This window comes from Tiliqua scincoides, chromosome 1, assembly GCF_035046505.1.
Source record: "Tiliqua scincoides isolate rTilSci1 chromosome 1, rTilSci1.hap2, whole genome shotgun sequence".
NCBI classification, from domain to species: Eukaryota; Metazoa; Chordata; class Lepidosauria; order Squamata; family Scincidae; genus Tiliqua; species Tiliqua scincoides.
Window position 1 is genome coordinate 185,175,364 of NC_089821.1, and position 24,863 is coordinate 185,200,226.

Below are 24,863 nucleotides of genomic sequence, written 5' to 3' on the forward strand. Positions count from 1 at the left end.
GAATCAGGACCAAATAATGGTAAGAGTGCCATGGAAAAAGGCTACCACATCACACAAGAGAATCCATGCCCTAGGAAATGCCGAATATTTAAACTCAATCTAAGTTTTAGTCAGAACTCATTTCATTTTCCTTTGTCATTCACCTTTGTATATTTTGCTCTGACCCAGATAGCTTAGGGGCAGTCCAATCCTGAGCTGCCCAGAGAACCAAGGCTTGGTGGCACCGAAAAGGGCTGCTGCTGAATCCTGCGCCTCTTTCGCTACCGTGGGAGGCTCCCCCGGGTAAGGTAAGCAGCCCCACAATGGGGCTACTCACTTTACCACCAACCAAAAGGTCGGCGGTAAAGACGCTCATGTAGGGCGTGCAGCCCTCCACAAGCGCACTGGATTCTGCAGAGCTCAGCTCCATGGATCATCCTCCCGCCCACCCCCCAGCACGCCTCCCTCCGCCTCCCGTTCCGCAGCCTGGCGGTCCAGGAGACCGCTGAGCTGTGAAACCTGGCCACCGCCTGGTGCTGGCCCAGCACTGCCCAGCGCTAGGCTAGCACCGGCAGAAGCCCAGCGGTGAGCCCCACAAACATGCCATACAGCACATTTGTGACTGTGGCCGGTGGCACAGAGTCGTGCCGCCGACCACAGGATTGGGCTCTAAATTATTTCAGTTGTCTCTGGATTACAAAATCACTGTATTGCTCTAATTTAACTGATTACAATGTTTCATTTAAGTTTTAAAGCATTATTGATTTTTATCTGTAACTGACTTCAGTTTTCATCTTGTGGAAATATGGGTTTATGCCTTTCAAAAATGATTCAAATTAGATGCACCTATCAAACTTTAGGACAGGCATGAATGTGTTTCTACTTGAAATTTTCCCAAGATACATAGTCAAAATACAGACTATGTATTTACACAGTAAATGTGCAGAACTAGTTCGGATTTCTTAAATTCATTTTTGCAAGAGAACACTTTAAAAACATCAACTTTTAACATTCTTGGTTTACAACATCTGGTCATGATGCAAATTAAAAAGGAAAAAAACCAAACAAAAAATACAACAAATTCAGCCAATCAAGGCCTTCCCAAGGAGATCATTTTGCATCCTTTCCAAAAGTAGAACACCAGCAACTCTGGACCTCTTCAAGCGAGAGTGTTTCAAAGTCTACAAAACAAGTGCAGGAAAGGCCCTGGTCTTTGTTCTAGATCTCCTCACTGTGCAATGAAGGCACAAGAACCAAAATCTCAACAGGTACATCATGAACAGTGGCAGAACCCACACAAGGAAAGGAGATCTCAGAAATTCTCTGCCACTGCTATAGTTCATACTGCTATGAAATTAACCTTGATTGTCAGAGAACAATGCTATGATTCTGAATTCTATTTTCATTTATTAGAAATATAAATGTAATGAATACCTTTATGAAAATCCAGAGATGCCCTCAAGGCACTAGTTCTTGACTTCTTCTTGTTAATCAAGCTCCTTTCAACATAGCTCTTTTTCTCACGATCAAGAAATAATATTGCTCTGGAATTATAACAAACATATGCAGGTCATTAAGTTATTATGATACAAGGAAGTCAAAGTCCTGTAAAAGAGGAAGTAACAGCCCCAAATCATTGCATCCTATGAAAGCAAAGCAGATCCTACCCAGAGAGCAGGAATATGTGGCCATATTCCTTTTTCCACAATAAACTAGAGTCAGGTTGATAATTTATCAGGCTTTTGTGTTTTATTATTAATTAATAAAAACAAACAGGTTGAGCATATAAATTTTGTCAAATTTCTTTTAACATGCCTTTAACTTGCAAGCTGGAAATGACTCTTCTACAATGCAGTTACAACAAACCTTACTAGTCAAACTAAAAGTACACATGAGACTAAACCCACCGATTTGAAAGGGATTTCAGGAGAATAAGCAGCTGATCTGAATGTTCCACTTCTGCTTCAAAATCCACTGAATTGCTAATGATATCCAAACATTGCATATTCCATCTTGGATCCATAGGAATTACATGTTCATCTGACAAGGACAGGTAAAAAGGAAGACACTCACATGCCTTTCTCATAAACTGTTTCTCTCTACCTAAAAAAACATACTTTGAGATACTCATAGCTACACATAACACAGACCTACAAAATTGAGCGTCAGAAAAGTTTTTCCCAAACTTTATAGTGGTTTGATTGGAATTTGGGTTGCTGATTCCAAAAATGGCATCCGTTTTGCCCTGTCACATCTAGTTTTGGAAATATAGTATAGCCTCACTAGTGAATGGTTCAAGCAGCTTCCTCATGAGGAAGCCATGGTGTAGACTTCCTCATGAGGAAGCTGCTTGAACCATTCACTAAAGAGGCTATACTATATCTCCAAAACTAGATGTGATAGGGCAAAACGGATGCCATTTTTGGAATCAGCACCCCAAATATACCCAGGAATTGGTGTAATGTTTAAGGAAGCAAAATGTGTGTTGGCCTGTGTAATTAGGGAAATACACTCCTGACTGTGATATATGTATACACCTGCTATACATTCAGCATATTAACATGAAGGTTGCTTTTGGAACTAGTGACTTTGAGAGAGCATAGGGAAGCAGTTTCTGAACTTACTGTGGTCATAGCGCCCTTCTTTCGAAGTGGCATCTTCTTCCCAGTTCTGCTGAGGAGGTGCCACCATTTTGGATAGTGGGAGATCTCGCACAATCCAAGATGGAAGCACCCTGGAGAACTTGGAAGAAGAGGCCACTGGGAGAATCTCGCTGCACTGCTGTGAATTTGTCGTGCTGCTTTCAGGCACCATGGTGTACATTTTGGAAACCACTGAGATTGGAAGAGGTGACTACTTGCTACGCCTATTTTAAAATGAACAGCAATTCAAAGGAAGCATCCAAATCCTTCCAACTATTTTAACTGCATTGACACAAGTTATGCTTTGCCATAGGAAAAGCCAAAGCCCAGTGGCAAAGCACTTGCTTTCCAAGCAGAAAGGTCCCAGGTTTAGCATACTCAATCTTCTCAAAAGCATCAGGAGCAGCATAAACAGTGAAGCACAGCTAAAAAGGAGGGCAAAAAGCATTTTACCTGTCATATTTGGTTGCAGCATCTTGATTACATTACTGATACCACCTGAGAGGGGACTGAAGTAGAAATTATTCAGAGATGCAGCACCTGCTTCCAACTGAGTATACACTGAATCTGTAGGAAGAAGAAGGAATGAATGCATGGTTTTGTAAACTTATCTTATGCACAAGTGAAATATTTGCAAGGAAGCATGCACAGACACATGCTTCTGCATGGTGCAGTGAGAAATGTTTCCTTCTGGAAGTGGTCCCTTGCACTGAAGGAGCTCCTGAACTCGGCCAAAGTGAGTTTCAATGAGTAAACTGGAAGAAAGAGCTCAACCTTCTGCTTTGCCCTAGTCCAGCGGCTCTAAGTTCTTGCGGAGACAGAGGGAGGCAGTGACATGCTCCCCAGGATTGTGTCACTAGGGGGGTGCAGGGACTGGCATGCACTTACCAGTCCCTCAGCAGCCTTCCGGGGGTGCGGGGAGCCCTGCGCGACCCTCCGCAGGGCTCCCTGAGTTTCAGAAAGTGAAAGCAGAGTGATCATGCCCCACTTCCAGTTTTGCGGAGGCAGGGTGCGATCACTCCGCTTTCACTTTCTGAAACTCAGGGAGCCCTGCAGAGGATTGTGCAGGGCTCCCCACTTCCCTGGGAGGCTGCTGCAGGGAGTGGTAAGTGCACCCCAGTCCCTGCACCCCCCCCCCTTAGAGAAGCAATCCTGGGGATTATGTAGCTGCCTCCCCCTTGCCCTTGCCCCTTAAGGGGGCAGAGTCTAGGGCCCTCAGGTTGGAACGTCACGACGTCCCAGTTTGAGAACTACTGCCCTAGTTGTTCGGATTACACAGGCCTACAAAACTGAGGGTCAGAAAAGTTTTTCCCAAACTTTATGGTGGTTTGATATGAATTTGGGGTGCGATTCCAAAAATGGCATCCGTTTTGCCCTATCATGTCTAGTTTGGGAGATATAGTATAGCCTCATTAGTGAATGGTTCAAGCAGCTTCCTCATGAGGAAGCCATGGTGTAGGCTTCCTCAAGAGGAAGCTGCTTGAACCATTCACTAAAGAGGCTATGCCGTGTCTCCAAAACTAGACATGATAGGGCAAAATGGATGCCATTTTTGGAATCGGCACCCCAAATATACCCAGGAATTGGTGTAACATTTAAGGAAGCAAAATGTGTGTTGGCCTGTGTTATTATTCTGGAATGTTGTAAACAAAGAAACCTCCTTTCTTCAGATCTTACTTCACATGTACCAAAACATCATAGAGGGGAAAGGCTGAGAGCGTGCCAGTAAGCTTACGCATCAATGAAATCATAAAACCTGCCCCATGTGTAAAATGGGTGATGAATACAGGGAAAAACGCCTCTTGCATTCAATGTTTATTGCTGCAGACAAATGCTGAATGTGTGTGTGGGGTGGGGCAGTGTCTCCTAAGTCTGCCAGTGCAGGAATTACTGGTGCATTCCTCCTCCCCCCACTCAATATTTGTACAGGTGGGTTGACATTTGAATGAGAATAAACTGGGATCAGCACAGAAAGTCAGACTTATTTCATAAGACACATATTCTGCTACTTTCAACTAGAGATGGGAAAGAAGCTGTGAGCTGCAAAGCCAAGAAATTCCATATCCTGGGATCAAGAGGGTGAGCTCCAAGTCTCAAGAACAGGAGTCCTAGGCAAGTTTGGATGCATGTCCAATTTAGGAGCCACAAAAGCAACCAAACCCAGTACAGTTAGCAAGAAGGGCACATATTAATCTCTACAAGACTTAAATTTGATCAGGTAATCATCATCTCTCTCTCTCTCTCTCTCACACACACACACACACACACATACATCTCTGGTGTCCCTGGCTTTTCACTGTGCTACAGATTTCTCATTCACCATCACACACATTAAGATCAGTCATGCTTGAGCAAAGATACTTACCAAGCACTTGGGGTAAGTTCTTTTTTAACTGATTAAGCCATCCTACTCTCAATGTCCAGTCTTGATTGGTTGCTTTCTCTATGAATAATTTAACTGCAGCAGAAAGGACCTCCATGTCATCTGCCCAAGAAACATCTGTCTCAACAGCATTGAATTTTAAACAATTTGGATTAGGAGACCGCAGAATTTTCTCAAAATCATGTACAGTAAGAGGCATTGTTCTGAAAGAAGTCATATAAAAAGAATATTAATGAAAAGAATAAAACTCTACTAAGCTATTGGAGGCCCACAAGTCCCCTAACCATGGTGAACACAAACCTTGGTTTGTGGCCTTTAACTCTGGTTAAAATTCCAGATGTACAGTAAAGCTATTGTTTTGCTTGCCAAGTTAACCCATTTCTGCCCAGCCCAAAGGTGTACACATTTGATCCCTGCTGTGTATATGCAACATTGGGCAGAAATATGGTTGGCAACCTTCAGTCTTGAAAGACTATGGTATAAGCCTACAGCACCCGGTATTCCCAGGCAGTCTCCCATCCAAGTACTAACCAGGCCTGACCCTGCTTAGCTTCCAAGATCAGACAAGATCAGGCATGTGCAGGGTAACAGTTGCTAAATATGTTGCGCCACAAATAATGGATTCACATTCTGGTTTATAAATATTCTTTAGGTAGTCAGACATAACACTTAAAAGTTTATTAATAAAGAGGTTTTCGTATAACAACTTCATCATCGCCTCCTCCCCAAAGATGCTCCACCATGGCTCTAAAAAGCCCACTTTGGAAAGTCAGGGTAACCTCTGGTGCATGAGGGACTGCAAAGGGAAGGAGTGAATGGCACTGTCCGTTCTACCCCCCGCCCCGAATTGCTCAGATGGGAAGTGCCTTCTACTTGCAAAAACTGAGGTTATGATAGAAACCAAAGAAAGAAACTAAAAAGAAGATTCAGGGGCTTCTCAGAAGTTAATTATTCCAGGTCAATAGGACTTGGTCAATAGGTCAATAGGCTGACTGGTCAATAGGAAAAGCAACGTTTGTTGTTCACCTGCTGTTTTGCAGATTCAGTCTACTGAGGCAATATGCCAGGACCTGCCCATCGCTCTGAACTGTGGAAAGGAGAGAATCTTCAGCTGAAAGCAAAGCACTGGATGCAGAATCTGGCCACAATCCCAAGGCAAGAAGGGAAACATCTCGTGCTTCATCTGAAGTTAGAACTGAAATCTGCTTCATTATCAAGCCCAGTACAAGCTAAAAAGATAAGCACACAGAAGAAGCTGCAATTAAAGAGCTCCTGCTAAAGAAACATCTGGACAACTGACTTCTTTCTATAACACCTTTCTATTGAAAAATGTGACCTAACTAGAGAGCACTGTCAGTATGGTGTAGCAACTAAGCATGGCTGTACTCATGACTAGTTCACACATGCATGCATATCCTTTCATCTCTCACTGATTAGTCCATGAATGAGCTGCATACATATACTATACCTCTGTTCACAGTGGAAGATTTCAAAATTGATCTAGAGTGATTAATCTGCAATAACGTTTTTTGCGTACACCGCTGGATGTGTACAGCTGCTGGCTGCTGGTAAGTGGAACCCCCTCTCGTCCCTGCAGCAGAGCAATCCTGGAGATTGCATTGATGCTTTCCCTCTTCCCCACAACGACTTACCTCAGTTCTCAAACTCCCTGAAAGAACTACTGACCCGGATTATCTCAAATGTACTAGTTAGAAAGGGTTGGTTTTGATGGCTAACTTTTGGCATAATCTAATTCATTATGGTTTTTAATCTGGAAGTTATTTGCTGATTCATTGCCTGCTGCTTCTGTACTATCATTTTAATTGTAATGTGTCATGTTTCAGCGAAAGCTGGCTTGGGAACCAATATTGGCAGAAAGGGGTCATAAATGTTTGAAATCATGCAGTTTTTGCCTCCTTTCAACAAAGTAGGTTTTTCATTTCCTTTAACAAGGACAAGCTTACATGTTGGCTGTCTTGCGACCGTTGCGGACAGACATAGACCTCCCAACATGCTCTGTAGAAGCTCTTTGCTAAGTCAAATCCTCGGTGCAACTGCTGTACAATCAGTGTTGCAGCATGCAGCAATGACGACAGAGAGTAGGAAGAACCTTAGAAGAAGAAAAAACAGGAAGATCCATTCACTTCGTCTGCAGCATGTCTACGAATATTTCCGTTTGCTCAAAACTTGTTTCCCCAACTACAAGTACAAAGGGATGAACACACTTCTCTAAAAGTGACCCTGCATTAGAACACACTGAATCAGATCTTGAACAGTCAGCAAATTAGGTAAATCAAATAGCCTCATTTCCTGATATAAGATAATCAAGTGAAAATCTCTCAAAAAGGAAAAAAAAATCTTTTACTGAGCATTACTTTGCTTGCTAAGTAATCAGTTAACTCATCAACACTGTTTTTAAGAAAGTGCTTGATCTCTCATTCATTCACTCACTTTTCTGCAGATTGAAACATAAAAAACCAACTCCCTTGAGTCAGACAAAAGTGCATCTAGTCCAGGCTTTCATTTCCAGCTACAACAGTGGCGTTGCTAGGGGAGTGCAAGGGGTGCAGGCTGCAACAGGTGACACTCCTGGGGGGAGGGGGACACCACTACTGGCCAAAAATTTTTAAATCTTGCTATTTTCAAATACCACCATCATGTTAGATATCATTCGATGAGAAATTTCATGCAGAATGCAATGGAACAACCCATGGTGAAACATATCTATTGTATCAAAGATAGTAGCCAAAAAACCAGGGGGCAGGGCAATGGCTCAACACCATGCCCACCGTCCACTGCATGGCAGAATGTTCATCCTTTCTCACTGGATGACGCAAACCCTTGTGATACCACTGAATGACAACTAGATGCTGTAGAAGCAGGCCCCCAAAGCAGCAGCCACCTCCATTGTCTGTCCCCCAACATCTAGCTGTAAGAATTGGAGAAGCATGTTCTTTTCATTCATCTAAATTGGGTATTAGCCTATGACTGACCAGACTTTGAAGAAGTTTTACATTAATACATTCTGTACTGTTTATGCAAGCAATCTTCTCACTTAATCCAAGCTTTTGGTTGCCAAATTCTTCTCTTCGATAGACTCTAATCAAATATAAAGTAATCTTTCCAATTGCATTCATCTCACCTACTATGCTGCTCTTTGCTTCCGTGTGCACAGCCAGCAGTGCGTCATATATGCTATTTCCTGACAACCCCAATCCATGCAACAGCAGCTTCATATCATGAGGGTCCAGTGAATTCTCATCTCCATCCGCAGGAATATAGATCTCAATCCCACGATTCCGCATGGCTCTGGATATCTCACCATGCATAGGATCCATTGAAAGGAAGAGCCTAACACATTTCAAAACACACAACAAAAGAGCAAGTTTACTCATGCTATCTATCCAACATGCCACAACCTTCTTGGGGCAGGTGGGGGGGGGGGAGAACAGAGAAAGACAGATACTGCAGGCCTGTAATGAGGTCCTGGAGAGTGATATTTAATAGCCAGGGATAAAAGGCACAACTTCAACAGTAACATTTAGATTAGTTTTGTTTTTAAAATACTTCTGTGTGTTTTTCGATATAGCATTTGTTGACCCCTTGGTGGACAGCACGAGACGACGTGTAAGAGAGGAATATTGCCCCAACTTGCACAGCCTCATCCCGACTGCATGCAGGCACTCTCTCTGATGCAAGAAATATCTGAGCACAGTGCTACCTTAGCCTGGCTGACCGAACACAGTGGCCACATGCTGTGGTTGCTGCTTCTGGAGCTAGTTCCTCTTTCCCTCAGCTTTGGACATGTGGTGGTGGTGGTGGTGGTATGTGAGAAAAATGGGGACATACTAGCACTAGTGCCATACTAGCACTAGTTGCATCAGTTAAGCTATAACCATTCCCTTTGTGATTTCTGCATCTCTTATGGCAAGAAGATGGGGAGAACCGAGAGAGGGAAGGCTGGCTTCTTTGTAGATGCTGGTAGACATCACAGTCTACCAGCATAACCAGGCAATACAAGATATTCAAAAACACATGCAAAGAATCAGTACCTGAAATTGGGATGCGGAGTGACTGTAGGAGTTACGCCATCTATCACTCCCCTTTCACTCATGGTAAGCACTCCTCCAGGTTCAAGCAGCGCATTCAAGCGGTCTACCACAGAAGGACTATATTTAAAAAGAGTGGGGAGGGAAAGAGTGCAGCTGAGTTATTTTTATTTTTCACATTTTTTATACCACCCTTCCTCCAAAGAGCTCAGGGCAGTGTACACAGCTGCTCCTCTCCTTTTGTTCTCACAACAACCCTGTGAGGTAGGTGAGGCTGAGAGAAAGTGACTGGCCCAAGGTCACCCAGGAAGCTTCATGGCTGAGGGGAGATTTGAACCTGGATCTTCTCGGTCTAAGTCGACTTCCCAAACCACTAAACCACCCTGTTATAAAGCAGGCTCAAACAAAGCTCACTTTGGAAACTGAAGTACAAAAAGATCCAATAATTCAGATAGTTTAAAAAGACATATTTCACTACTTTGTATATATATATATATAGTATATGGATTCATTCCCCATCTTGTCTTATTCTCACATGCCACAGAGGATTATATGTGATGGAAGAGCAGGAAGGCATCACCTCTGTCCCTTAAACTTCCATGTAGGTGTGTCTATGTGCATATAGTCACATTCTAATTTTATTTTAAAAACTTTTTTGTAAAAGAAAACAGAAACAAAGAACACAAGAAATATTGTGCATATAAACAGTGTATCCAGGATTTTTCAAACATCAGACTTTCATTTTTAGAAATGAAAGTTACAAGGTGGATGGAACATGCAAACAAAAAACTGATGCCACTACTGCTGTGGTTTTACCTGCAAAAGTTGACGTTGTCCATCAGAAGCCAGTCTCCAGACTGTAAAGCCTGAACCAACATTCCATCAACCCACTCAAAAGTACCATGGCTATTGCTGTTCAAAAACTGAAGCACTTGCAGCTTGAAGTGCTGAAACTCTTCTATGAGTCTTGAAAACTCTAAAATGGAGGGGGGGGGAATAACACGTAGAGAAGGATATGTTTCAATGCAGCAAAAAAAAACCACTATTAAAAATGTCCATGCACTTTTCTCTAGCAACCAGGCAGGGTTTGGGAAGCTCATGCAAGCCAACTCCTAATAAGCTCCAAAGATTCTTTCGCTCCTTTAGGGTGTAAAAACCGTGATGGAAATTTGGATAGGACTGAGCTCTCGGTCCCAGTTCATTAAAGGTTTTAAAAACCAGGGGAAGCGCTTTGAATTGGTCACAGAAACAAACTGGTAGCCAGTATTAGTTGTGCAAAATAGTTATTATGTGATCTCATATATTTGCCCCCATCAAATAGATGAGACATTCTGGACCAGCTGAGGCTTCTGAACCACATAACCTCAATATGAAATGCCCTTTACTACAAAACATAGCAGCAGGGATGTTTGTTGGGCTGACACAGGACCCATCTGGCCAGGATGACCCCTGAATTCTCAGTGACAGTGCAGTACCCCAAAGCACCATCAAACAGGAGAGGGGGAGTAGTGCAGAGTTTTGCTCCAGGACTCTAGTAACCTGGTACTGACTCTGCATAGCAGTTTGCATAATTTGACTCGACACCAAGCCCTACCATGACTTCTTTAGACTATCACATCAGCATCAGGTAAAATCCATAAATAGCATTAACTTTGAATTGTACAAATATACATTTGTCTCAGTGGCCACAGTTCCGTGACAAACAAAATGCCAATTTCTCCACAAAAAAAGTTTACTTATAACTTCACAACAGTTTGTATGATGTTATTAGTTCCCATGTCTCTATCAATACCTGACTTGGAGTAGGAGCTGATCTTGTGATTCACCCGCTGGACCAGCAAAAGCACTCCTTCCAATTTATTCACAACTTCAGCGATGACTTCTTTATTCCCTTCCCCCAGAGACTTGGTTTTGAAATTAATGAAACTGCTCCAGGCACGTAGCACAACTTCAGCCTCATCAGGACAAATAGCTGTGAGGAGAAGGCTGTCCCTTAAAAGCGTACTCACAACATTCTCCACCTTCTCCAGCAAGTTCTTCCATGGCCGAATGAAGTCAACCTACAGCACATTTTATAAATCAGACACTGGAATCACAACCACTACTCTATTCTTTTCTATGAATTTTAAACAAATTCCCTACAAATCTTCCCTGCAACACAGTTGTGCTTTGGCATCCACAGGGGTACTATTCCTGGAACCCCCACAGATGCTGAAATCTGCAGGTAATCTAAGCTGCGGGTCAGAACACACTAAACTCTCCCCAAGAGCTTCTAGGGCCTCCTGAACGCAAAAAATAGCAACTTCTGGTTTTCCTTCAACAGTAGAACTGCTAAGATAGTGGCCCCCTGTTATCATGGAACAAGGTAGTTGTGAAAGCAATAGCTGAGATTTGCAGATTAGGCATTTGGAGAAAAGTGGACATAGTCAATACATTTTAAATGATCTGAAAACAAAGGGGACTTCATTTAAAAAACAACAACAGGCTATGTACTGTAACTGGTAAATACACACACAAGATGGAATGCATACACTAAATATGGAGAAAAGACACACATGTAATGGGATGGGGTCTGAAGATAGAAGTGTATAAAAATGGAAAACCCCCAGAAGGAAAAGGAGGTGCATTTTCTTTTGTTTCTTTTACCCATTCTTTGGTAATTTTTGTTTTTTAAGCATGGCACTTTCCTTGTATCATCAAACCTAGGTGATATAAGCTATAAAGTACACAGCTGGGAAGGTTTTCTTAAGTCTGCTATTGGAATCTGTTGCTGATTCACAAAAGTAACACCCAGTGCAGAAGACCAGCATTTCAGGTGTAATGTAAGAAGTGAGCAATAAGGATGGTATTTCCAGACAGATATATTTAGGGAATTCTGTTTTGCTTTCTCTTTCCACTTCAAGCCCAGTCTGCTGAAACTTCCCCATTGTAGAGGTGCTTTGTAGATGTGTTCTCTTAAATAGGTGCCCAGTCCTCTTCTGCATTACTAGCATTCTATTATGGTTTCCTGGTTTTGGCCTGGCTTCCCTAGTCTAGGATGGTGGCAACAAGCATCTACTTGTTTTCCATTCCCCCATTCATTTGCTGGCTGAGTACATCATTGAAGCGGAACAGGAATGCGGAAAGTGCCAACCACTAGATGCTACACCCCTTGGTCAGTCTCTGGCTTCCCTCACATGTCCCCAACTCTTCCCAGAGTTCCTCCAATAAGGAAAATCTGAAAGCTTGATCCAAACCTCTCCATTACTAAAACAAGCAACCAGCACAAAGATGACATTCCCAACCACGAGTTAGGAAAGGAAAGTATGCATTATTCACCGCTGAACCTGTGCCTCTCTATTGAGATCAGCACAGTTTCAGACTTGAATACTTTTAACATCTCCAGACCTGACCAGTTTTGTTTTTTGGTCAAATGGGTAGTTAATCTCAAAGTAAAACTTACTTGTTCAAATCCACCTAAGAGCTCTGTAGTATCCATGGAACTGTTCATCGCCAGAGTCTTTAACTGATGGCCTGTTAAATATGCCAGAAGCCGAACTAAGCTGGTCTTGCCAGCAGCTGCAGGACCCACCAGTATTACCATCCAGCCCATATGCACACATTTCATGATGGATTCCAAGGGCTGCAGTGAATGGTGAAGGAGTGACAGGTTACTGCCAGGAGGAGGAACGTAGTTGGCACGGGACAGGATTGAGAAACCAACCTTCAACAGAATCAAGAAACAACAGAAGGGCATTTTTATGTGCACACATTGGGGACGAAGAATTCAGGAAAAATACGCTAAAGATGCAACTGTCTTAATTTTCTCTCACCTGAACATCGTAAGGAGTGATGTGGAACTGTCTGGTTCCCATATATGGATGACTATTCTGGCCACAAATGTTCTTGAACAGACATACTACCTAAAGCAAACAAAACAGGACGAATAAACCCACATGTCTACCGAATGCTGAAATTCTCATCTAGTTCTAATGCAACCATGTATGAACTACTCCAAAAATACTTTTACAAAGTATTTGACTTGACTTCCTTGATTAGGAAGTTGCAGAAGTTCACTATTACTTGGTTCAGAATATGAATCTACCCAGCTCATAGCGCTCAGATGCATTATGAACGAAGATTAAAGTTTCCCCAGAACCCTATCAGGTTAGAATGTAGCACAAGACTATGCTAAGCCAATTGGCTTTCAAATGACCCTGATAGTGTCGTCTATTTTTCATGCACATTCATCTAGACACTAATCATAGATTAGACAAAGCTGCACTGAAGAAAAATCTCCAAACACTGATTTTTAAAGCTTTCTAAAGCTGTTGGTGCAGGGCATGGCTCAGAACCAACCCTTGGGCATAAGGGAGCCACACAGTCTTTGAGCTATAGGAAGCTCCTGATATGAATAAGCTGAAGCTTGAGAAGGATCTCTTTATATATTCTCCTGAAACCACTCCCTCTTGCCAAAGTGATTGTATTCAGAAACTCCTACCAGTCATATTGGTAACTTCTCCAGATCTAGTACAACTGATAATACTGTACTAGATCCTTTGTATGCCACTCACTTAACTGAAACAATCTAATTTAGGGTTTTGAGAAAGGAGATCATCTTCATACAGGTATTATTTAGAGGTCTCAAATAATGCAGTAAACCTTTTTTGTTTTGCATTATCTAAGAACAATTTAAATAAGCAGGTATTCCCAACTCATGCACACTCAAGAAAATGCAAAAGAGAAAAACACTAAGAGGAGCAGTAATGTTCATGTATCCTACCTTCTCTTTGTCTGCTTTAGTTCTCATTCTTTCCCCATATATCAAAAACATGTGTTGGCTTGGATCATAACTACCAGGCGATTGGTCAATAAGCATCAGCTGACACCATCGAAAAAGGTCACGCAGATTAAATTCCCAGGGTCCACCTTTATGCCCCCACTTCTTCTCAACCATGACCTCCTGATCAATCTGAAAAGAGTACCAATTTAAAAAGACAACAAATTCAAACGTGTTTTAGTTCTTAACAGATTATTAAAAGGCCATCCTGAGAGATTATGCTTACCACATGATGAGTATAATTTTTGCTATTTCAAGGCTCTCAGAAGCCAGTACCAGATGTTGCAGGGATTGCTGCCCATTCAACATGCTCACTGGAAATTCTATCTGTAAGCAGAAAGCTTACACAGTTTTCCTATTTGCTTTTTCTTTTTTTTTGTGAAAACAAAACGTTGTGCCTGTCTAACCATCTCCAAGCAATTCTTCATTTTCAAAATGCGTATTTGAAAACATCAAGAATCAAGTATCAGCAAAGAATCAAAATGATATTTATGGAGACCAGGAGGACAACCGCTGCACCTTTATTCCAAATCTCATATGAATCTCAGTGTTCTTCAGGAGAACCTCTATTTCTAATTATTAAGAGGTATAAAAGTGACCACAACAAATGCATTTTACAACATACTGTTTTTGTAATTTAATCAATATATCCAGAAATAGATCTTGGATCCCCAAACCCCAAGAGCCTATTATGGGTGAGTGCAGCAAACTGGAAAAGAAAGGGGTGGGGGTCACTTAAAACCCTTGCCCCCTGGGGCTAATTTGGGGGGGAAAAAGATATGGCTCTTTGTTTTTCAGGATAATAAAGAACTAAGAACATAAGACGCAGCCTGCTGGATCAGGCCAAGGGCCAATATAATTCAGTTTTCTGTATCTCTCAATGGCTTATCATATGTCTCACAGAGCACTCAAAACAATAAGATCCTTACAACAGGCATTCAGAGAGAGGATACCTCTAAAACCTGGAGGTTGCATATAGTCATCATGGCTAGTAACTTGTGATGGACTTTTTCTCTCCATAAATTCTGTCCAATCCCCCTTTTAAAAGACACCTATGCCAGGAGCCATCACAACATCTGCATTTTTATCATTAGCACATCTGTAAGCTTTGTTGGTCATTCATTTTCCAACTTTTTATTTAAATTATTCAAATAAATAAAGCAAGGCAAACAGATATCCATAATTACACTAGGATTGCAAGAAGACACTTCATTAAATAATTTTTCCAGTTAAATATTGAGGTAGTGAATGGCTAGACCATCCAAGGTTAAAAACTATGCTGTTCTCTTATGTGTGATCTTTACATTTACAAACTTTTAACGGATATTTAGGCTGTGATCCTATGCCTACATAAATGGACATAAGTTCCAACCAACTCTTGTGGGTCCGCAAATTTGGTAAGCCTTAACCATGCAAATAGAACAGATTGTATGAGCAAGCAAAGGCAAACACTATATTTTTGCCCAGTATATTTGGTAACAAAATTCATGTTGGCAACCTTCAGTCTCGAAAGACTATGGTATCGCGCTCTGAGAGGTGGTTCTGGAACAGCGTCTAGTGTGGCTGAAAAGGCCAATTCAGGAGTGACAATCCCTTCCACACTGGGAGCAAGTGCAGTCTGTCCCTGGTCTGTCTCCCTGGCTATGGGCCTTCCTTCTTTGCCTCTTTGCCTCAGACTGTTGGCCAAGTGTCTCTTCAAACTGGGAAAGGTCATGCTGCACAGCCTGCCTCCAAGCTGGCCGCTCAGAGGCCAGGGTTTCCCACTTGTTGAGGTCCATTCCTAAGGCCTTCAGATCCCTCTTGCAGATGTCCTTGTATCGCAGCTGTGGTCTACCTGTAGGGCGCTTTCCTTGCACGAGTTCTCCATAGAGGAGATCCTTTGGGATCCGGCCATCATCCATTCTCACGACATGACCGAGCCAACGCAGGCGTCTCTGTTTCAGCAGTGCATACTTGCTAGGGATTCCAGCACGTTCCAGGACTGTGTTGTTTGGAACTTTGTCCTGCCAGGTGATGCCGAGAATGCGTCGGAGGCAGCACATGTGGAAAGCGTTCAGTTTCCTCTCCTGTTGTGAGCAAAGAGTCCATGACTCGCTGCAGTACAGAAGTGTACTCAGGACGCAAGCTCTGTAGACCTGGATCTTGGTATGTTCCGTCAGCTTCTTGTTGGACCAGACTCTCTTTGTGAGTCTGGAAAATGTGGTAGCTGCTTTACCGATGCGCTTGTTTAGCTCGGTATCAAGAGAAAGAGTGTCGGAGATCACTGAGCCAAGGTACACAAAGTCATGGTAACAAAATAAATTTTAAATATTAGCAATACTCCAGCCAAAAAGTGTCTGTGTCTACCCAGTCTCCTTTCTTTTGTTTGGCTCACCATCTTGTCAGACAGCTTAAAACCCCAACATATTGTGATGGCATCCATATAGCAAGCTGGCCACATGCGAAGCACGTGTGAGAAGTGCCCATGCCACAGCAACTTCATATGTGCACCTGACTGAAGGTGAAATTTGATGCACAGCCAGATTATACAGAAGACCACCTTAACACAAAGTTGTTATAGCTGTCATTCTTTGGGTTTATAAGGAGCCTCTGCGTGGTACGCACTCATCTGAATCCTTAAGCCTCTCTCCTTAAAGAGAAGCATTCAAAGTGGAATTTCCAAGATAAAACAGTTACCTTGTTGTTGAATTCAACAATCTTTGCAATGTTCTTTTTTCCAATGGCAGGAAATAAGGTATTTCCAATGTACTCCATATCTCCTGCTGAAAGTGCATCCACATACACCTAAGGCAACAATTAAGAAAGGATTACTATATAGCTTTATTACATTAAGGTTTATTATATAATAGAATGTATATATGAATTCATGTGAAACATTCCAAGTAAGTCATTACATCAAGAGTGCAAAATGCAACATGATCTAAAAATGTGGCTATCAGACAGATAGCCACATTGTCTTTGCCAATATTATCTCCCTGCTGCCACCATTCTCTAGTCTAGCCCAAAACAGGCCCTCTGCAGACATAACATTTCCCAGTCTGTAACCATGGTTGAAAGATTGAAGGTCCTCTGCAGGTCCATCTGTTCTCCCAGACTTCCTGCATATATTAACTCTCCATTACCACTGCATGACATTACATTTGTACCAAGAAGAATTTTTAAGGATTAAAGTCAGCCCAGAAGCCTACAACAAAACAGAAAACTGCTTCAGGAGGCACTAGGTTGACTGTGGATTCCTATGCTATAGCTATATACACAATTCAATAGTCACAAGACTACACAAAATTGTGACATATTAATTCTCATCTTTGACAAAATACACATTTAAATATGAAAGATTCTAAAATATCCACTCTTAAGTAGAACAGAGAGAAACATTTTTGCACCACAGTGAAAACTATATAGTGTTATTTAGTGGGTCAGCTCAAAACCAAGCATTCAAGGCTAACTGCTTTTTAAGTGGGCTATATGCAACTCCTTTAAAACCAATTAAAAAGAAAACATGAAAACAGGAATGGTTTTAAGTCAGATCCTGGACTTGCCTGTGTGAATCTGTTAAGGAAGGACTTGGGCAGCCCCTTCCTGCCACCTCCTTGCCTGTAGGGGTTTTGGCAAGCAAAGATCTTCGTCATTTTTTGTTGCACACCAAAGCTCATCCCCAACTCAGGAATGTAAATCTCTGCCCGATGATCGAAGCAGGCATTCAGGCCTTCTAGTACTGACTGAGAAGCCAAGTTCAGCTATATGAGCAAAAGTGTTAAAAAAAAAGTTTTATTCTCCTGTTTCTTCAAAGCACATACACATGATGAGGTAAATAAAAGCAGTATGCAGCTGCTAGCCTATGATATTGGAGATCAATTTCTGCTTGCACAATTCCTAACACAGACACAGTGCATGCTATAGCAGAGATGCTTATTCAGCAATATGACCAAATGAAGATACCTCATATAGACAGAAAAGGCTCCACTTTTCCTGTACACATTTTATGAAAAGTGTACTCCCCTTGGGAGGGGGAGCCAAAAGAAGCTGGCTCTAGCTCTGTTATGAGAGGTAAAGGAGCCTTCTGTCAGCACGGGAAACAGCATTTCACATTCTGTTTTGCATTCACAACAGCATTCTGGTGAAGAACATTTCACCAGACCATGAGAGATCCACCTGGACTGTAGACTGTTCTTGAAAAATAGAACTTATTTGTGATTGTAAAATCCTCCTTGGGGGTTTAGAGAAAGACTGCTTGTGTAAACCGCCTTGAATAAAGCCAAAGGACCAGAAAGGTGCTATATAAATACTCTACTTGAAGTTGCCTCTACAAAGGATAAATTGAACAGCCCACCCTCATGAGTCTCATTGGGAGGAAATGATGAAGGATAATAATTGCCAAGCCTTTACAGCAGCGGTTCCCAAACTGTATGCCATGGCAAACTCATAGGGGCGCTATGGAATGTCCCCAGTGCCCTCTTCTTCCCAGTTCTCCCGGGTGCCACCGGATTGTGACACATCATGCACAATCCAAGAGGGCGCCATGAGCAAGGTAAGTTTGGGAACTGCTGCTATACAAGGGAAAGGAACATCAACACTTACTAGTAGGACAAATGATTAGGATGGCCTCACAGAAGGCTGAGTTTAGCAGGGAGGGAACAAAAGTGAGTTAACTCTTTTAAAGCTCAAATGTGAGAAATCAGCCAAGATAAGGAGTCAGGGCTGCTGAGGATGCCCTGTTCTCTTGGTCAAAGCAGAACAGGAACTCACCTCATCTAACACAATCCAGTGTCCAGCTTTCAGTGCTGCAAGCAAAGGCCCATCACGCCAGGCAAATTCCCCTCCCTTGCCCCCTTCAACAGGCAAGTCTGTACCGAACAAATCTGTGACATCCTTACAAGAAAGAGAAGAAAAGGTTCCCAAACACACACAAGACTGAAGATTTCCCACCCCTAGTTTAATGCAGGAAGAGCTAGAAACATTCTGTTCCATGCATGGGCGTCATCGCAACTTATTCATTCCACACACAAAATGAAAAAAGGCAAGGTATAAAGTTTAAGCCATGATGCAACAATGACATGACATGCTGTCATTGGAGCTACCACAAATCTGCATTCTAAACAGTTTCCTAGAAAAAGAGATGGGACTAATTTTATTACATTAGATTGTTGTTAGCCAACTTGGATCCTTTGATATGAAGGCAAAAGGTGAAATATAAACGTTCTAAAATAAAGTTTTAATAAGAAATTATCCTTGTACTACATTTTCTTGGAATGCTTAGAATGCTTAGCATTGAAAGTCAAGGTAAACAAACATGTACAGACTACTTAGTAGCATACTACTGATTAACCAACAAGCATCTTATTATCTTGAATTGTTTCCAAGTAACTTTCCCCACAACTAAGCCACACCTTAATGTACTTGACACTTAAAACATTTGCATGTATCACTCCTCACATTTACAGAGCCAGAATTTCTGCTTGTGACAGCAGCAGACTGCCTACCGTTTGCTCAGACAGGTTAATTCGAACAAGGCAGTTTCCTGAAGCCTTGGCCAAGGCTGCTACTAGGCTGGTCTTCCCAACACCTGGAGAGCCTTCCAGGAGAATAGGCTTGCTCAGCTGCAAGGCTCGTAACAATCGCTGTGCATTCATTGCTGTAGTTCCTGCATTCAGAGCATAATCTGAGACACTGTTCTTCTGGTAAAGAGGCCCTACAGCAGAAAGAAAGCAAAAATTGTTTTTAAAAGACAGGCTATAAGGTTCTGTCCCAATTAAATATGTGACTAAACAGACACATATCTAGCATAAGTACTTCCAAGTTGATGAATTAGCTCTTTAATAGTTCCTTCCTCCACACTATCTACACAAAGCTCCCTGAATGATGAAAGTTAGCATGTCATGGAGAAAGCAATACTAAAATCCTTTAATCCTGACATGCTAGTTTTTCAGATGCAGGAAGCATTTCTTGTTTTGCTTTAAACAAGGGGATCAATTCAAGCATGCAATTCCAGAGGTTGCAACCTGAAGAGGAACTGTGTTGAAAAGAACAGATTACATTAACTTTTCTGGGCAGAAGGGCTGTTATGGGTAGGAGGTCTGGTCTAGAACACAGAGCCGCCATTGAGCCCCAAGATTTAACATCTGAAGGTTGCCAGTTCAAGATCACCAGAAGCCTCCATGAGTAGCAAGACCTTGAGAGCTGACAAGCCAAGCCCTTGGGAGAGGGAGCCAAAAGAAGCCTGCTCCAGCTCTGTCTGTGAGAGGTAAAGCAGCCATCTGCCAGCATGGGATACAGTGTGCAGCCAGAACTTTTCACCAGACCATGAGGAATCCACCTGGACTGTAGGCTGTTCTTGAAAAATAGAACATATTTGTGACTGTAAAATTCTCCTTGGGGATTAGAGCAAGCCTGCTTGTGTAAACCGCTTTGAATAAAGCCAAAGGAGTAATCCAAGGGCCAGAAAGGTGGTATATAAATACCAGTTGTTGATGTTGTTGTTATTATTACAATCACTTCTAAAGCCCAGTGCTAGCATCTCAGAACAGGTCGTTACAGTTCATAACCAAATTTTTAAAAAAAGTTTCTTGCCTCTTGGTATAAAAAATGGGTGGATTCCTACATAGTTCTCCATCCAAATCATTTCCCTCTCCTGCTTAAGGTCATAAATTTTCAGTTTGCTCTTCTGATCCTCAGTGAGCTGCATAATTCCGGAAAGTTTTCCACACAAGTACTCTAGACATTTTTCTCGAGCCAACAAAGCAGAACCCGCTAAAGAGGACGCCGTGTCTATGTTGAAAAGAAAACAAATTATACCAGTTAGGTGTCAATGACCAGAAGTGCATTGTTACTTTTTCATTTGTTGGCAACCTTCAGACTATGGAAAGACTATGGTATCGCACTCTGAGAGGTGGTTCTGGAACAGCGTCTAGTGTGGCTGAAAAGGCCAATTCAGGAGTGACAATCCCTTCCACACTGGGAGCAAGTGCAGTCTGTCCCTGGTCTGTCTCCCTGGCTATGGGCCTCCCTTCTTTTATATAACCTTCTTTTATATACCGAAGATACTCGCCTATAAGTCGACCCCACAGACAAGTCGAGGGCAGGTTTTGAGCCAGCAATCATGCAATTTTCTATGATCCTTGGATAAGTCGGCGGTGGAGGGGGGTTTTAAACTAAGGGGGGTGTCTGACTATAGACTATAGATTTTAGAGGCCAGATCCTGAAAAATAACCTACCACTAATTGTTACCTAAGAACTGTAGTCTCTAATTTATTAAAAACATAATAAAAGATCATAAGATACATTTTTATTCTTTTTAAAATTCACCACCTTTTTGTAAACACTATCAGAGTAAGTGCACTATAAACAACATACCAGTAAAACAGTGGTTCCCAACCTGGTATTCATGTACTCCCAGGGACACTCAACAGGACCTGTAGCGGTACTTGAAAAATAATGGAATAATGGCAGAAAAAGGCAGGTCGTGCTCCAGAATGCTTTGCAGGGCCAGCAAAGCAGGAAGGAAGGTAGCTAGTTGACTGTGAAAGCCCCACCAATAGCTAGTTTTTGGTCATCAATTCATGTATGCACCAGTGATTGAAAACCAGCACAATAAAAAAGCTGAAACATAATATGGAAAGTGATCAATCACCCAGAATTTCTCAGCACACTTCTGGTGCAAAACAGTGCAAAGGCAGAGTCTTCTGTTCTTCAAACAGATGAAAAGAGAAAACACTGTGATGAATACATGAAGTCTGGACTTTCATATGGGGGAGATTAAAGTTTGTATTATTAATTACAAACATTTTGCTAATAGGAAGGGTACAATTTATGGAAATGGGCTGCCAAGGGATATGCAAGTGAGAAAGGTTGGGAATCACTGCAGGAGAACCAGGAATAAAATCCACCTTTAAGGTGTCTGGTGTGTTAAGCCAGAAGCTCTGCGTACAACATACAACCCATAACACATAACTGGGAGTGTGCAATTCAATTCAAGGCAGAGAGATGCAGCTGCATATATTTGCAACCCTCTTTACTCAGAAGTAGACCCCCTGCTTTCCATGGGTGTTATTCTGAAGTAATGATGCACTGAATTGTAGCCTGGGAAGGAGGGTCCCATCCTGGTGTTTCCAAAAACAGACCTGCTTTGCAAGCATTTGCCAAGCAGAACCAGGCTGCAGCGGAAGGAAGGAGATTAAAAAGTTAACTTTGGCTGGAATTTCCCAGTTGCCGTAGAAACGATCTCTGCCCTGCCTGCCTGCTGCTTGAGAAAGGAAACTTTTCAGAGTTGAAAGGCTTTGCCCTCTGATTGACCCGGAGATCAGGCAAAGTGAGAATTGGAGCTTGATTACTTGGCAAAAATTTCATACTATAGGCGAGTATCTACCTTAACTTCATTTATATATGAATATGGCCTTTACAAAGAATGAAGAAATGTCTCTGCCTTAAGGGGCTTAAAGTTTTAAAAAGACAAAAGGGAAACAGAGGAGGAAGGAGAGGAAAATGGATGCCAGAGATAAATGGGAAGAATAAGCAACTTTTGTTACACACCCTTAGGCTTAGTTACAGTAAAGTTGCAGTTTTCAAACTCTCCAGGAGTTTGAAACCCACAGTCTTGCAAGGGAGGGGAGGAGGCAGCGACCAGATCCCCAGGATCACCCCGCTTAGGTGGGCTGCAGGGACTGGGGGGTACCCCAGTCTTTGCCCTTAAGGGACTGGGCTGCAAGGACTGGGGTGTGAGGAGCCCTGCGCGAGCACCTGCAGGGCTCCCCAGGTCAGGGAAAGTGGAGCGATTGCGCTCTGCCTCCACAAAACCGGAAGCAGAGGGCGATCAGTCCATTTTCACTTTCCCTGACCTGGGGAGCCCTACAGAGGCTTGCACAGGGCTCCCCGCATATCAGGATGGCTGTTGCAGGGACTGGTGGGTGCACCCCAGTCCCTGCAGCCCTGTCAGAAGTGAAAGTGAAGCGATCACGCTCTGCTTCCAGTTTACGCGATCGTCCCACTTCCACTTTGAAAGCATCAGGGAGCCCTGCGAACAGTTGCGTAGGGCTCCCCACACCCCCAAGAGGCTGCAGGAGGCTGTAGTAAGTACAGCCATGCCCCTGCAGCTCCTTCAGCAGCGTGATCCTGGGGATCCTCCTCCCTGCCTTCTGGCTGCCCCTGCCCTTTAAGGGCAAAGAGACCAGGACCCACAGGCTGGGGTGTCGCAGTATGGAAACCTCTGCAGTAAAGTATTGGGACATTCAATGTACATACATCAGTAAGAATCAACCTATCTTATAAACTTGAGGTCTGTTGTTGGTCAGTAACACACATACAACAAGCAGCTTGCCTGCCTCTAGGATGCAGCGTGTTATTTTTGTTCCAGATGGCTCATGGCAGACAAAACAAGTCAGCTTCAAACTCCTCTGTGTTTGAGGTGCATAACTGAGAAATTAAAGTCCAAACACTAACCAACTATCCAACATGGTGTCAATGGGGCATGTGCTGCATCCTGCAGTTGGGCAGCACTCACGGAGGCCTCCTCAAAGTAAAGACTGTTCGCTTACTTTGGAGCTGCATTGCAGCTTATGTCAGTGCTGGAAAGTGGGTTAGGATTGTGCCCTAAAAGGGATATGACATCACTGACATGGAAGTTACAAATGTCCCTGGTGCATAAGTATACCCTTTAGCATGTACATTTGAGACTGGGAAACTGCAGTCTTATAACATCACTCAGAGATTTTATGACTAAATTATATTTTGCCATGAATTAAAATTTGAAGACCTACCAGAACCTATTCCATCTATGTACACCAAACATGCAGCATGAACAAAAGACAGCAGTGGAGAGAGGCGAAAAGTTTGGTGATCCTCTGGAGAATCTGACAGCCTGTCTTCTGCCATGGTGTTCATGAAGTTAATCCATGACAAAACATCTCTGATGCTGAGAATACACTGGCGCCCAAATTCTTGACTAGTTAGCCACTCTATGAAATCCATCATGAGTTCTGCGATATCCATTCCTTGGTGAGGCAGAGAAGAGAGAGGAAAAAAAGATTAGAATATAATGGAAACCATTTTTTAAGGGACTTTCTAAAAAGACCAGTTGTCAAAACCAGTAGATGTCATGGTGTTTCACAATGAAGAGACACCAAGGCCTCCACAAGCAGGGTTTTGTTACAGAAGTGTTTTTAAGACACATTACAATTATGAAAAATATTTCTACATTCTTTGAAGGCGTTGTAAAAGTTTTTTTTTAAATAAAAATAAGCACTGTAAATAACACTGTAAGAACAGCATAAGTTTCAACCTGCAACTTCACAAATCTTCAAATGGGACTATTTGTTCATACATCTGAGATGTTGCAACCACCAAATGTGACTCAGCTCCAAAGGTTTTCCTTATAGTAGAGCAAGCATTTAATTTTGCTAGACTCTGTTCATGAAAGGAGCGCAGATTGCTGTCATGCATGTGAATTCCCTCTCCCCCCCCCCAAAAGCTTTCAATCACAACACTGGCTCCTGAGGATCTAGGTTAGAACTGACTTAGAAGTTCACAAATTATGTAGTCCAGCCTACAAACCATGTATTGTGATCTGATAACAATGAGATGCAATAACCTGCAGAACACTCGGACCCAGTTTGAACGATTCTAAGGATAAACCTTAGGAACTTGGGAGGTCATTTATGCTTACAAATGTGTTCAACTGCAGTTTCTGGTGGCCAAAGGGCACAACTTTTAACTAAAATTTATATAGGCAAGAGCTCTGGCTGAGTGGTAGAGCTTCCGCCTATGAAGCGTGAAGAACAGCTGGGAGAGCTGCAGAAAGTGCTGGCAGGATGAGTCAACCCAACTGGTGACAGAAGCAAAGGATGGCCCTTCTTCCCTACCCCCTCCCAGGAGAGAATGGAGTGTCTCCTTATAGATAAGGAGGAGGTGAAAGCAGCCAGAAGGAGACCAGGCCATGAAGGACACCATCTGGAAGAAAGGCGTTCTTGAAAGATAAAACTTGTAACTGTAAAAATCCC

General features: G+C 42.6%; 1 protein-coding gene across 1 annotated transcript in view; it reads right to left on the reverse strand.

Annotated features, from left to right (window-relative positions):
- MDN1 (midasin AAA ATPase 1) overlaps positions 1-24,863 on the reverse strand; it is a 126,816-nt gene that overhangs the window by 56,912 nt on the left and 45,041 nt on the right. The window contains exons 34-52 of the mRNA XM_066612686.1: positions 23,625-23,858; positions 20,443-20,640; positions 19,356-19,564; positions 18,622-18,744; positions 17,415-17,612; positions 16,549-16,656; positions 13,816-14,004; positions 12,866-12,955; positions 12,496-12,756; positions 10,846-11,113; positions 9,870-10,029; positions 9,057-9,173; positions 8,147-8,355; positions 6,969-7,114; positions 6,031-6,233; positions 4,987-5,207; positions 3,075-3,188; positions 1,887-2,019; positions 1,414-1,523 (exon numbers count right to left, since the gene is read on the reverse strand). Of these exons, the coding sequence (XP_066468783.1) occupies positions 1,414-1,523; positions 1,887-2,019; positions 3,075-3,188; positions 4,987-5,207; positions 6,031-6,233; positions 6,969-7,114; positions 8,147-8,355; positions 9,057-9,173; positions 9,870-10,029; positions 10,846-11,113; positions 12,496-12,756; positions 12,866-12,955; positions 13,816-14,004; positions 16,549-16,656; positions 17,415-17,612; positions 18,622-18,744; positions 19,356-19,564; positions 20,443-20,640; positions 23,625-23,858 (3,291 nt within the window). The remainder of the gene's footprint in view (positions 1-1,413; positions 1,524-1,886; positions 2,020-3,074; positions 3,189-4,986; positions 5,208-6,030; positions 6,234-6,968; positions 7,115-8,146; positions 8,356-9,056; positions 9,174-9,869; positions 10,030-10,845; positions 11,114-12,495; positions 12,757-12,865; positions 12,956-13,815; positions 14,005-16,548; positions 16,657-17,414; positions 17,613-18,621; positions 18,745-19,355; positions 19,565-20,442; positions 20,641-23,624; positions 23,859-24,863) is intronic.